Genomic DNA, 14,308 nt, shown 5'->3' with positions numbered 1-14,308 from the left:
CGATTGTGTTCTTTTTGTTTTTTTTTTTTTTTTTTTTTTTTGCCTTAAGGAAAAAAGAAAGCATAGCACACGCTTTTTACAAAGCTCTCTGAAAGAATCATCAAATTACTGATAGTAATTTTCCTTTCTGGACAGATGAGGGAAGGAACATGAAGAACAGAAAAGAGACTGTACTTTTACACCCTTTTTGATATTTGAACCGTGTTACTGAACTTTCTCTTCAGAAAATTTCTTTTACAAATTAAAATATTCTAAAGCTTGCCTGAGATTTACACAGTTAGGATGTAAGATGTCAGTGGCTTACATCTAGCCTGAGGTGTTGAGCGAGACTTACACTGACTCAAATTTAGAGCTTGGCCGTGCTCCAGCAAGATGAAGAGCTGAAGAACAAACTGTGGGCAGCCTTCCAGGTAGGTCTCAAACAGCCTGAGCATGCTCAAGTCGGTCGCTGTATCTATAGCTGCTTTATGTGGATCCGTTTGCTCCTCCGTGAAGTTATTTGCCTTGTTGCTATGTTTGAAGACCACATAGAAACCATTTCTCAAAGCAAACCAATACCTATAAAGGAAACATCAACATTTCTCTTCAGTCATATGTTTTTAGACATTTATTTTAAACCATAAAACATAAAATTATGCAAATTTATAAGGTACTATAGATGTTTAATACATACATATATTGTGTTTAAATTCGGTTAAACATGTCTAGAACCTCATATATTTATTATTTTTTTATAGTGAAAGTATACGAAGTCCTTCTAGATTTCTGAAATATGCATTATTTTTAGCGATATAGTTTTTCTACTGTATAATAGCACCATAGGCCTTCTTACTCTTCTCTTACTGTTATTTAGCACCTATTGATCAGGGACTCTGTGCTCTTGTGTATTTCTATGATGTGTATACTAATATATAATTTTGAAAACTGCAATATATGTTTAAGCACAAAAATCATTTTTATACTCTGGTGTAGATAGATGTCTTACGATCACTTCTTGATGGCTTTATTCAGATTCAGACCTCATAAATTTTTAATGCATGTTTGATGTGCTAGTTACATAGTAGATCTATTATACATACAGGATCATACCTCATCTTTACAATAATTATGAGATGATTAGGTGTCATTTTCATTTCACAGCTGGGTGAAATTGAAAAGGTAAAATGATCCACTGACACTTATACAGAGAAGAAAGGGCAGATGTAAGGTCCAAACCCAGATCCTACAATTCTGAGCCTTTACCACTACATTCCAAAAGATGAGTTATAACTTTACGTTTATGAAATTTGTCTTAAATATAACACAAACTCCCTTAAAAATGTGAAGAAATGCAATCCCAATCAAAATCCCCATGACATACTTCAGAGAAATAGAAAAAGCCATCCTTAAATTCATGTGGAAACACAAAAGACCCTGGATAGCTAAAGCAACACAGAACACAAACAGAAATGCTGGGGAGGGGGGGATTACTATACCAAATCTCAAACTACATTGCAGAGCTATAGTCATAAACACAGCATGTTACTGGCACAAAAATAGACACATAGATCAAGGGAACATAATTGAAGACCCAAACATGAATAAACACAATTTCAGCCACCTGATATTTGAGAAAGGTGCCAAGAACATACAATGGAGGAAGGACAGCATCTTCAACAAATGGTGCTGGAAAAGTGGATCTCCACCTGTAGAAGAATGAAACTAGATCCTTATTTTTCACCATGCACAAGAGTCAAATGGACCAAAGGCCTCAATATGAAACTCAAAACTCAGAAACAGAGTTAAACAATGTTAGAAGAAAACATTGGCAGTAACCTACAAGATATAGGTGTAGGAAAGGACTTTCTAAATCAGACAGCGGTCGCTCAGGAATTAAGGTCAGCAATCAACAAGTGGGACTTCATTAAACTGAAAAGCTACTGTACAGCAAAAGAAACAATGAAAAAAAGTGAAGAGAAAATCCACAGAATGGGAAAAAATCTTCACCAGTGACACATCTGACAGAGGTTTAACATCCAGAATATATAAAGAACTCAAAAAAATAAAACAAAGAATCAAGAAACCAAATGACCCAACGAAAAGATGGGCTAAAGATCTAAACAGAGAGTTCTCAAAAGAAGAATTAAAGATGGTTAAGAAACACCTTAAAAGTTTTCAATATCATTAGTAATTAGAGAAATACAAATTAAAACCACCTTAAGATTTCATCTTACCCCCATGAGACTGGCTAAGATCAGAAGAAGAGTTGATACCAAATGTTGCTGAGGATGTGGAGACAGGGGGATGCTCATTCACTGCTGGTGGGACTGCAAACTTGTGCAATCCCTATGGAAAAAAATGTGGAGAACCCTTAAAAAACTAAAAATGAACCTACCATATGACCTGGTTATACCACTCTTTGGCATATACCCAAAGTACTCATCATACTGCAGAGATACTTGCATAACCATGTTTGTTGCTGCTCTTTTCACAATAGCTAAGAGATGGAAGCAACCTAAGTGCCCCTCAGCTAATGAGCAGTTAACGAAAATGTAGTACATTTACACAATGGAGTTCTACTCAGCAGTAAAGAAAGATGAAAAAATGAAACTTTCAGGTAAATGGATGGATCTAGAAACTGTTATACTAAGTGAAGTAACACAGACTCAGAAAAAGAAAAGACATAGGTTCTCCCTCATTTGTGGATCCTAGCACCCAATCCTTATAAGTGAATACATATCCTGATGTAACTGCAGGAACCAGAAAAATGGAAGGGAACCAGGGAGGTAAAGGGAAAGAAGGAACCTGGGAGAGAAGAATAGTAGGAGACAGGCATTACTAAGGGAGAAATGTGTAAAAAGTGGGTAGTTAAATGGAAGGGGGAGACGGAGGGCTATACAAGGAACTATGGGAATAAAGGATAAGAAGGAGCTCAAGAGAGGTGGGACCACAGCAGACAAAAATTATCAAGGGAGAAATGAGGAAAATGGGGAAATTTTAAATTGGGAGAGTAGGGAGGGAGAATAAGACAAGGAGAGAAAGAGGAAACATGAATAGTGCCTAGCTAGTATAAAAAACCAAAGGGAATTGTACTAGTCCAAAAACCTACTGAAAAGCTACACATACAATATATCTACATGAGTCCGTGAGTATAAATGAAGGCTACATAACAAGAAACAGTACCAGACAGGAGAAACCTTCCTTTGAATTGTTGGCCAGAGACTCCAAAAATTACACAGGCTATTGCCACAGTCCTTGATTTGCCTCCCAGAAGTTGATAGTAAGACCCTATTGCTGAAGACAAGTCATACTTTGGACACAGGATTCAGAGCAATGGCACTGGGCCTGACCTGGAAGCCACCTCCCCTGAAGGCTAGCTCTCGTAGCTTTGGAGAGTACCATGCAAGCTGCTAGGGGAGAACATCAATTGATGGTCCAACCCCAGCTTCAAGACCAAAAAAACATATCAATGACCAGCACAGCAAATGACATTGGTATAGCAGTGGCACTTTTATCTTAGGGGAAATCAACAGCTACCTAATTGGACTTAAAGCCCACTCAATGGGAGGAAACTCATATCTGGACTATAAACCTAGGCAAATACACATAGTTGGAGAGGTCACAGATCTTAAGAAAACTCCAAGGCTGTCACATCCCTAGACAAATGTAATATGGATCCTTAAATCTACAGACAAGTATCCTGGTCACTACCTATCAAAGAAGCTTCTTTTTCAAAAGACAGAGATAGTTACAGAGTTTCACAACTCGTCACACACAGAGATTGTCTGTGAATTGCCCAAGTCTAAGTGGCACATCTAGGATGCAACCTCAACAACTAAGGCTCACAGACATTGAACAAGGGATGAAGAGAACACTAATGCATCTTTCAATTCTCATCAATGAAGTTCCCTCATGCATCAGAGAGCCAGGAATGCAAAAGGTCACAAATGGTCAAAACTCAAAGAATAAGAATCTGCAGAGTGTGTGTGTCTTTGTACCGGACTCCTACATTAAACTTCACCCACCCAGGGCTCAGGGATCAATGTGAAAGCAGGGGCAGAAAGACTGTAAGGGCCAGAAAGGAGATGCAGGACCATGGAAATATGAACCCACAGCAATGGTGTCAGCATTCACAAGACCCAAGCAAACTTAAGCAGACAAAAACACAGCTGTGGGAATAAAGAGTAGGCCCCAATCTTCGTCAAAGAATTATTGGCAGCTGGTTGCCACTGGGTGAGAATGAGCTGATCTTCTTAAAGGGGGGGGGACTCTTGATAGACTGACTAGATCCCAGTGGATGAACTTGCACTGAGGGACATCTGGGGACACTAACTTTACATGATAGACCATAACACAAATGACAGAAGGTATGAACTTGGGGGGAAGGGGTACCGAAGGGGAAGAGGGTATAAAGATCATTTTCTGTATGAAATACACAAAAATTCAATTAAAATAAATTTTTAAGTGTGTGAAGATTGAAAGCCAGGTGTGGTGGCACATGCCATTAATTTCAGCCCTCAGGAGGCAGAGGCGGGAAGATCTCTGTGAAACTGAGGCCAGCCTGGTCCACATAGTGACTTCCAGGTGGGCTGGGACTAGGGAGACCCTGTCAGAAAAAAAAAAAAAAAAAAAGAATGTGAAGATTGAAGAGGAGATTGAATCTTTAAGCATAACTTGGCAAATAATGACTATAAGGTATTAGTCTCTTTGAGCATTGTCATACTAAATTAAAATACATAAAAGCCTCAAAGATTTAAAACACCCCTGCTCAGGCCCTTCTTCTGAAAGAATTTTTAGATAAGCATCAGCTATCGTCATATAAATCAAATCATTAATAAAAAACTTAGCACTTACTTAGAAGCAATCTAAGACCAGGACTAAGGTAACTAAGGTCACCTCAAAGCTTACCAGAACTCCTTATCTGCCCTCAGTTCTTTCACACATAAAATCATGGCAGTGGGAGAGCTGGAGAGATGGCTTAGTGGTTAAGAGCACTGACTGCTCTTACAGAGGACCTGGGGTCAAATCCCAGCACCCACATGGCGGCTAACAATTGTCCATAACTACGGTTCCAGGGGATCCAATGCCCTCTTCTGACCTCCATGGGTATTGCATGACATGGGTGTGCTCACATATATGCAGGCAGTACACTCATACACATAAAATAAAAATAAATATTTTTTTAAAATAATAGCAGTGGGGTGTGTGTATGTGTGTGTGTGTATACACACATGCAACATGTCCAATTCTAACCTACTCCCTCCGTTAGCATTTCAGTAAATAGTGCCAACATTCACTGTGATGCTTAGACCAAAACCTTGAGAAGTGTTCATACCCTGTAAAAGTTTCTCATACTCACAAGTTTCCTGGGTTCTAACATAAAATACATCCACATTCTAAGTACTTTATACCACTTCTGATGCAACCCCCACACCCTACCAGGTTAAGCAGGCAGTCCTGACCTTGAGTATCTTACTAGCCTCATAGTCTTCTTTCTGACTCTACTCTGTTTTTGGAAGGGCACCAGAGCACACATACACAGGTCAGAGGACAACTCAGGGGAGTGGGTTCCTTCTTCCCACCATATGTTTTTGGGGACTGAAACTCACGATATCAGGCTTGGTGGCAAGCATCTTTTCCTGCTGCACCATCTTGTCAGTCCCTGATTCTGTTCTTGTTCCTCATACAGCCTATTCTCTTCACAGCACCTAGACTGAACACTTTAAATGCAGTTCTCCTTTAAATGCCATTTTTCTGATCAAAGTGTTCCAATACTTTCCATCATAATTAGCCTAAATCCTGAAATTCTTATCACATCTTGCAAGGCTCTCCAGCCTGCCTCTCATACATGCTATTATGTTTGCATCTTCTCCTACAAGTTCCAGTGTGCTTGCATGCTAATTCTCCCGACTTATAAGGCCCCTGTGTTCACGGCTCAATATTCCTGGAACTTCCTAAACTCAAGGTATTTTTCATTTATTTTATTTATGTGTATGAGTGTTTGGCCTGCATGTGTATATATGCACCATGTGTATGCCTGGTGCCCACAGAGTTCAGGAGAGGTCCCTTAGAACTGGAGTTACAGATGGTTGTGAGCCTCCATGTGGGTGCTGGGAACTGAGCCTGGGTCCTCTGTAAGAGCAGCCAGTACTCTTAACTTCTGGAAGGAAAACATGACACTGGCTAGGACTTATTGGTAAGGGAAAGCTGCACTTGAGTCTGTTCTGGGTATGCAGCATAGCAGGGACTATCTGATTTCTAGACTCAGAGTGGCTTATAAACCAACAGGTTAAATAGTATTGAAAATATGGAAATTTCATAAATATTAACAGGTACACATGGAGTATAATTAGTACAGGAAGCACATACTAGGAGAGGAAGCAGAGCACAGTACTTAAGAGTATACACAGCCACATGTGATGGCATGGACATATAGCTAGCTACCTAGGAGGCTGAGGCAGAAGGATCCTTAGAGAGAGAGACAGAGGGAGAGACAGAGAGAGACAGAGACAGATCCTTTGATGGCTAGTTAACTTGACAATCTAGAATCACCTGGGAGATGCACACCTTGGTATGCCCCCCACATGGGACTGTGATTTGATTAATTGAGGTAGGAAGATTCATATTAACTGCAGGCAAGGGGATGCTGGACTATATGGAGAAAAGAGTTGGGCATGGTGGCGCATGCCTTTAGTGCCAGCACTCAGGAGGCAGAGGCAGGTGGATCTCTGTGAGATTAATGCTCCAGCCTGGTCTTTATAGCAAGTGCCAGGTCAGCTGGGACTACAGGGAGGCCCTGTCTCAAAAAACCAAACAATCAAAGGTGAAATGTAGCTGAGCACTAGCCTGTATTATTGCTTTCTGTTCCTGACTGCGGATACAATGTGACCTACTACCTTGACTTCCCCACCATGGTGGGTTATACCTTGACATCTGAGCCAAAATAAACCCTTTCTGCTTTAAATGCTTTTGTCAGAGTATTTTTATCACAGTAACAGGAAAAGAAACTAAGACAGATATAAACTCTAACAATGTCAAACTGTCTCAATTCAAGTCTAGATTCTACCATTTCTAACTTCATCTCCCTGTGGTTTAGTTTCTTCATCTGGAAACAGAGCTAATCGCCATTCTAACCCTCAGTAGCTTGTTGAAGATTGAAATATAATTTCCTAATTGATAGAAAATAGTTTCAGCTTTATGAAACAAATGGTCAATAATCCCAAGAAAAATAAACAGAAGATACTTACTCAGCATAATTTATCTCCATATAGTCTTTTACTTGAGATTTTGAAAAATTTAAAGGTTCTATTTTACAGTAACGAATTACTGTTATCAGGCAAATCTTCCTACTAACAAATTCAGTGTGGCGGGAGGGAGGGAGGGAGGGAGAGAGAGAGAGAGAGAGAGAGAGAGAGAGAGAGAGAGAGAGAACCAGGAGAACCAGGAAGTAAAGCAGGTGTGTGAGGTGCAAATGTGCTTTTCTTTCCCTCTGAAGCATCCCACAGTTCAAGTGGCATGAAGTAGAGACAGTTCCAACACTGGCCATAATCTCCCTGGCTAAAGAGAGGACTGAGCCTAGCAAAGCAGTTAGGAATTCAGAGGATTTTAGAACAAAAGGAAGCCATGAGGTAGACAAACCAGAAATCTACACACAGTTCCCTCACTTTCTTGGCCATTCCCCTGCTATGCATACATGGGGTGAGACTTCCAGAAACAGAAAATAGGAAGGGGAGGAGTGGAAGGAGGGGCTAGAGGGATGGCTCAGTGGTTAAGAGCACTGACTGCTCTTGCAGAGGATCCAGGTTCGAATCCCAGCACCCACATGGCAGCTAACAACTGCCTGTAACTCTAGTTCCAGGGGATCTGACAGCCTCTTCTGACCTCCACAGGTATTGCACAACATGGATGCACTAACATGCATGCAGGCAATACACTCATACACATAAAAAGAATAAAATATTTTTTTAAAGTGGAAGGAGCCACCAGAGATTTCACCAGCCATCTGCTACAGGTAAGAATTTAGAATCTGAATCTCACCAAATTTAAAGAGCTTGGCAAATATCTCAGAAATTCTCCCTGAATCTCCCAAAGTGTCACAATGAAGGAGTATAAACTACATTTCAAAGCTAAGAGATTTTATCACAGGCTGAAAGCAAAAAAGACTTTCCCTATCTAAGCCTCAACTGAGCTTCTGTAAAATATCAAGGTAGTTTGCCAGTAATTTGGCTGTCTACTTTGTCTTCATCATATGAAAGAAGTAATATCTTTACAAAGCATCAGTCACCTATCTTGTAATATTCACAACACAAATTACCTGACATTCAAGTAAACAAGAAAATATGACTCATAATAAAGAGGAAAAATAAATATAATAGTTAAGAGAAACATATCAGCTAATACAAATGGAATTATACGTAGCCCTGATGTTAAAATTAGCAAACAAAAGCATTATTTTTTGTTCGCTTGTTTTGATTTGTTTGAGATAGGGCCTCCCTGTGGCCCCAGCAGGTCTGGAACTCCCTATATAGACCAGGCTGGCCTTAATCTCACAGTCACCTGCCTCGTCTCCCAAGTGTTGGGATTAAAGGTGTGCACCACCATGCCCAGCTATACACAAAAACTTTAAAATAGTCATGATAAATATAGTAATGAATCTATGGAAAACATGATATAATGAGTGAAAGATCAGAAACGTCAGGAAAGGACGGCATGAAAACTGAAATGGAGTAAATGGAATCTTAAAACATAAAATATACAAATTAATCAATAAATTAATTGAGTGGAATTATAACAAACTGACCAAAACCAAGTAATTTGTTGAACTTAAAATTTGGAACTATAGATTGAATATTTTTGTTCCCCCAAATTCATATACTGAAACCTAATCTTCATTGTGATGAATGGGATTTGTGCCTGTAAGTGAGGCCCCAGAGAGTACCTCACCCTCTCACCAACAAGACAATGAGAAGGCAGCTCCTAAGAACTAGAATGCAGGTCCTCCCTAGACATTAATCTACCAGGACCTTGGTCTTAGATGTCCAGTCTCTATAACTATAAGAAATAAATTTCTTTTTTGTAAAGTTATAAAGGCCTCAGCAAACTAAGATAATAGCTCAATAAAAATCAAACTAATGCCCATTGAAAAAATGTGGGAGAATATGAGCTAAACTTCAAAAAATATGTATAATTAAAGTTCATAAAGAAAAAGAGAATAGAACAGGAAAATCTATTTGACAAAATATTGGTGAGAAATGCATTTTCCTCATTATCAGAAATGGATTCAAAAAGTTTAATGAGCCCAGACATAAATAACACAAACAAGTCATGCAGAGGCACATCATTCTTAACTACTAAGTCAACTATATAGAAAGAAGACATCTCCACAGGGAAATAATGAAAATGTTGGCTGATTTCTCATCAGAAATAAGGTAAGCCAGAAGAAAACCATATCAATAATTACATTAATTAAAAATAGATTAAACACCCTACTTAAAAGAAGTTGTCAAATTGGATTTTAAAAAGATATGACTTTATGTGACTAGCAAAACATTTTCTTTATACATAAAGGCACAGATAATTTGAAAGGAAAACACAAAAAAGTTGATATGGCTGGACGAATATCCCAGACAAAAGACTAGCGGTATTAACAGAGACAAGGAAGGCATGTCATAATGATATAAGAATCAACTGTTAATAATGGCCCAACTCCTTTTTGATACACAGCATTCTTAATAGCAGTAGGCACAGACACTTAAATAATTCATGTGGATATTCTTTGTTGTATTAGTTACTTTTCTGTTGCTGCGATAAAATACTATGACCAAAAGCAACTTAAAGAAAAAGAGTTCATTTGACTCACAGTTCCAGAGTGTGGTGGTTTGAATGAAAATGCGCCCCCTAGGCTCCAAGTATTTGGACATTTTGTCCCCAGTTAGTAGCACTGTTTTGGGATGTCTTAGAAGGTGTGGCTATCCTAGAGGAAGCACATCACTGGGAGCTGGCTTAGAGAATTCTTAAGCCTTGATGGATCTCCAGTCACTCTCGTGTTTCCTGTGCCAGCTTGAAGACATGAGAGCTTAACCTCTGCTGTGCCTGCTCCAGCCACTGTTTTGGTCAGTGATTGTATCACAGCAACAGAAAAGTGACTAACACACAGAGGGAGAATCCATAATGGTGGGAAGGCATGGTGGCAGCAGCAGAAAGAACTGGCCGCATTCCCATCCACACAAAGGAAGCAGAGACAGAGAGCAGGAAGTGGGTCCAGGCTAGAAACCTTCAAAGCCCGCCCCCAGCAACTAACTTCTTCCAGCAAGGCTCCACCTCCTAAAGGTTCCATAGCCTCCCAAAACAGTGCCACCAACTGGGGACCAAGTGCCCAAGTACATGAGCCTATGGGAATATTTCTCAGTCAAACCACTTGTCTTCCATCAGTGAGTATAAAATCTATTTATTTTTTAGGAAATGAGTCCACAATTCAGCAAATCTCAAGTATTCAATACTTAGCCTAGACAACCATTTGGGTTTTATTAACTGTTCTAATTTTTGCTTACTTCTCACTATTTGTTTCAATGGTCTGCTGTCATAGTGAGAATGTTAAATGCCCCTCATAAGCTCATGTGTCTGAGCACTTGGTCCCCAGTTGGTGGCTCTAGTTGGGGAGGTTATAGAACCTTGAGGAGGTGGAGCCTCACTGGGGGAAGTATGTTACTATAAAAGCCTGCCCCTACTTGCTAGTCTCTCTGCTTCCTGTGTTTGGATGAAATGTGATTAGTCAGCTTCCTGTTCCTATTGCCATGCCTTCTTTGCCTGTCACCGAGTCTTCCGCATCTGGAAATATAAGCCAAAATAAAGCCTTTCTTTCTCCCTTGATGCAAAAATATATAGGATTTTCAAAGCTAGAATTATAGCTGGGTGTGATGGCACATAGCTTTAATTGCAGCACTTGGAAAGCAGAGGTAGGCAGATCTTTGTAGGTTCGAGGACAGCCTGATCTGCATAGTAAGTTCCAGGCCAGCTGGAGCTACAAGGAGACCCTGTCTCAAAAAGACAAAAAAAAAGCTAGAATTACAACATATATATACAGAAACCCAGAATTTTATAATTTCAAATTACAAATCCTTTAACTTTAAACAATACCCATAAAAATTCCAATGGCATTTTTCATAGAATAGAAAAACAATCCTCAATTCTTATGAAAGCACAAAGACCCTAAATAGCCAAAGCAATCCTGAGCAGAAACAGAGATGCTGTAATCACAAGAGCTAATTTCAAATTACACTATAGAAGCATAGTAACAAAAACAGTAGTGGTACTGGCTGGCACAAAAGTAGACACAAAAACCAATGGAATAAGAGTAGAAGATCAGAAATAAACCAGCACAGCTATAGCCATCTAAATCCTGACAAAGGCACTGATACTGGAGAAAAGAACCTCTTCAACAGTTGGTGAGAAAGCTGGGTATCCAACTGAGTAGAAGACTAAAATGAGATCTTTATCTTTTTCCCTATCAAAAATCAATTCAAAGACATTAATGTAAGACCTGAAACTTTAACATTACTAAATAAAAACATAGAGAAAACCCTTAAGTGCATAGGTATGTGCAAGGACTTTCTGAAAAAGACACAAATAGCAAGAATTTATAAACAGGACCTCAGGAGGTTAAAAGCTTCAGTACTATAAATGAAATAATTACAAGAGTGAAAACACAGCCTGCAGAATGGAGACAATCTTGCCAGCTATTGATCTGATAGGAAACTAATAACTAGAAAATATCTGAGAACCTATGAAGAATTCAGATAAGTAAATACAAAACCAATAAATCATGTAATCAATAAATGGGCAAATGTATTGATTAAACAGTTTTCAAAAGAACTACAGAAGTACAATGTGCCAATAAATATATGAAAATATGTTCAACCTCCTTAGCCTTCAGAGAAATGCAACTCAAAACTCACTGAGATTTCATCTCACCCAGTCAGAATGGAAGGAAACAGGAAAATGAAAATGAGGGTACTAGGAAAAATGAACACGACAGACTCTGCACAGAATTAAATCACTGGAACCACTATGGAAATCAATGTAGAGACTCCTCAAAAAATTAATAATTGGGGCTAGAGAGATGGTTCAGCAGTTAAGAGCACTAGCTGCTCTTTCAGAGGACGTAGGTTCAGTTCCCAGCACCCATATGGCAGTTAACAACTGTCCATAACTCCAGTTCCAGGGGATCTGACACTTTTTTCTGGCCTCTGCAGGCATTGCATGACACAGGTGCATTTACATGCAGGCAAAACACTTATATGCATAAAATTAAGATGAATTTTAAAAACTGACCTACCATACAATCCAGCTATACCATTCCTAAAAATGTAACCGAAAGACTCTAGGCTAGCATACTACAGAGGGGCTACACATGTTTATTGAAGCATTGCTCACAGTAGCCAAGTTATGGGATCAGTTCACATGTCTATCAACAGAAGAATGGATAAAAGAAAATGTAGGAAACTGGAAAGATAGCTCAGCAGGTAAGAGCACTTGCTGTTCAGAGTCTAGCACCCATACAAAAAGCTGAGCATGGCCATGTGCATGCCTATAATTCCAAGGTTTCAGTGAAACAGAGACAGGTGAATCACTGGAGGTTGCTAGCCACTGTCTAGTCCAGATTCAATAAGAGACCTGATCTCAAAGAATAAGACAGAGAATGGTAGAGCAGAAACATCCAACATTCTCCTCTGGCCTCCACATGTATGTACAGGTGCTCACAGCCACACACATATGTACACATGTGCCACATACACAAACACACACAAAATATACACAAGACAATGTATGTATAAACAGTGGAGTTTTACTCAGCCATAAAGAATGAAATTATGCCATTTGCAGGAAAACAAATGGAACTAGAGACCATGACACAAGCAAAAGAAACCAAACTTAAGAAAGAACAATGTCACATGTCTTGTCTTATAAGCAGAATCTTCCATCGTGGCATGAAAGTAGAAGGGGCCATCCGGGGGGAGAAGAGGTCAAAGATGAGAAAGATACGGAGACAAAAGATGGTAAGCAGGTAGAGGGAAGGCAAGCATCACATTCTCTCTCCTATACAGAAATACAAGAATCATTAAAAAGAAATAGGACTTGTTGGAAGAACAAGATGAGAGAAAACAGGGAGGAAGGACAGAAAGGGTAACAGAAGGGTGAACATGAGCAAAGCACAATAACATGCATGTATGAAAATACCATAATGAAACTGACTATCTTGTATGCTAATGTAAAAATTAACACAAAAAAGAAACTCCCCAAAGAGTAATGCTGACCCCTCTTCACCTGTTGTAGCTATGTAGCTCTTCTTGGTCATAAAGACTGCTCATTAAAGCTTCCATACATCTATTTACTTATCAGCACTTTCACACCATTCCTTTTTATCTAATTGAGAATGTACAGTTCCAGAACTGACTAAAGAACCTTCCTTTTAGCTTCCTTAAAACCTGCAAACTTCGTTTTCATTGTACATTCTGTTTCTCTTAAAAGAAAATGCTGCATTAAATATAAATACCGTATTAGTAAATCTGGAAAATTCTGACAGGATAATGACTCATAGAAATACCAATAGTGAGGAGCAAGTAACCTTTGTGCTATTTTCAAACACAGGAACTTTGTACCTTTGTGTCTGACTAGCCAGATACTTAAAAAGGCCATGTCTATTTGGGTTAAAGAATAGCAATGTCAGTGATCAAAAGGGTAACCTTAGTAGTATTCCCTTAATAACTCTAGCTTTGAAAATCCAACTATGTGAAAATAATTACAAATTTATATATCTCCACATTAAGGGAATGGCAGTATTACTATGCACTATTTTAAAAACAGCATGTAACAATTTTTAAATATTTTAAATGATATTTTAATTTTTAACTGTTCTTTTAAAATTAACAATTAAACATGTAAACTCACCTTGTAAAAACTCCCCCTTGCAAGCAATGAAGTAGAAAAAAATAATGCTGACTTTCTAATCCTTCTTTCTTTAAATCAGCTTTGAACCATGAATAACTAAAACACTGGACTACAAGTGTTCCAAAAAGCACAAAGCTTAAAGTTAAAATACCAAAAACGTGTTGTCCTTCATGGAAAAACTTAACAGATACGTAAATGTCCACAACTAAGTCAATTACATAAATTATAATGCCAAGAACTGACATTATAAAATTGCTCTTAGTATATTTCATTATGAACAAATATAGCCCTTGGCTATCTACCCTCTTCTCACATACAAAAAGAAAAAATTTTCAGAATGATTATTAGTGCTTCATTTGGTTTAGCACTGAATTCTAATTTC

General features: G+C 38.7%; 1 protein-coding gene across 1 annotated transcript in view; it reads right to left on the bottom strand.

The window, feature by feature from the left end:
* Window positions 1-13,587, bottom strand: part of Xkr9 (XK related 9) — a 22,819-nt gene extending 9,232 nt beyond the window's left edge. The window contains exons 1-2 of the mRNA XM_029553989.1: window positions 13,532-13,587; window positions 335-558 (exon numbers count right to left, since the gene is read on the bottom strand). Coding sequence (XP_029409849.1) covers window positions 335-434 — 100 coding nt within the window. The 5' untranslated portion in view covers window positions 435-558; window positions 13,532-13,587. The remainder of the gene's footprint in view (window positions 1-334; window positions 559-13,531) is intronic.
* Between the last annotated feature and the right edge of the window lie 721 nt (window positions 13,588-14,308).

Source organism: Nannospalax galili, unplaced genomic scaffold, assembly GCF_000622305.1.
Source record: "Nannospalax galili isolate Female #2095 unplaced genomic scaffold, S.galili_v1.0 scaffold102, whole genome shotgun sequence".
NCBI classification, from domain to species: domain Eukaryota; kingdom Metazoa; phylum Chordata; class Mammalia; order Rodentia; family Spalacidae; genus Nannospalax; species Nannospalax galili.
This window is presented reverse-complemented; position numbering and strand designations above follow the sequence as displayed.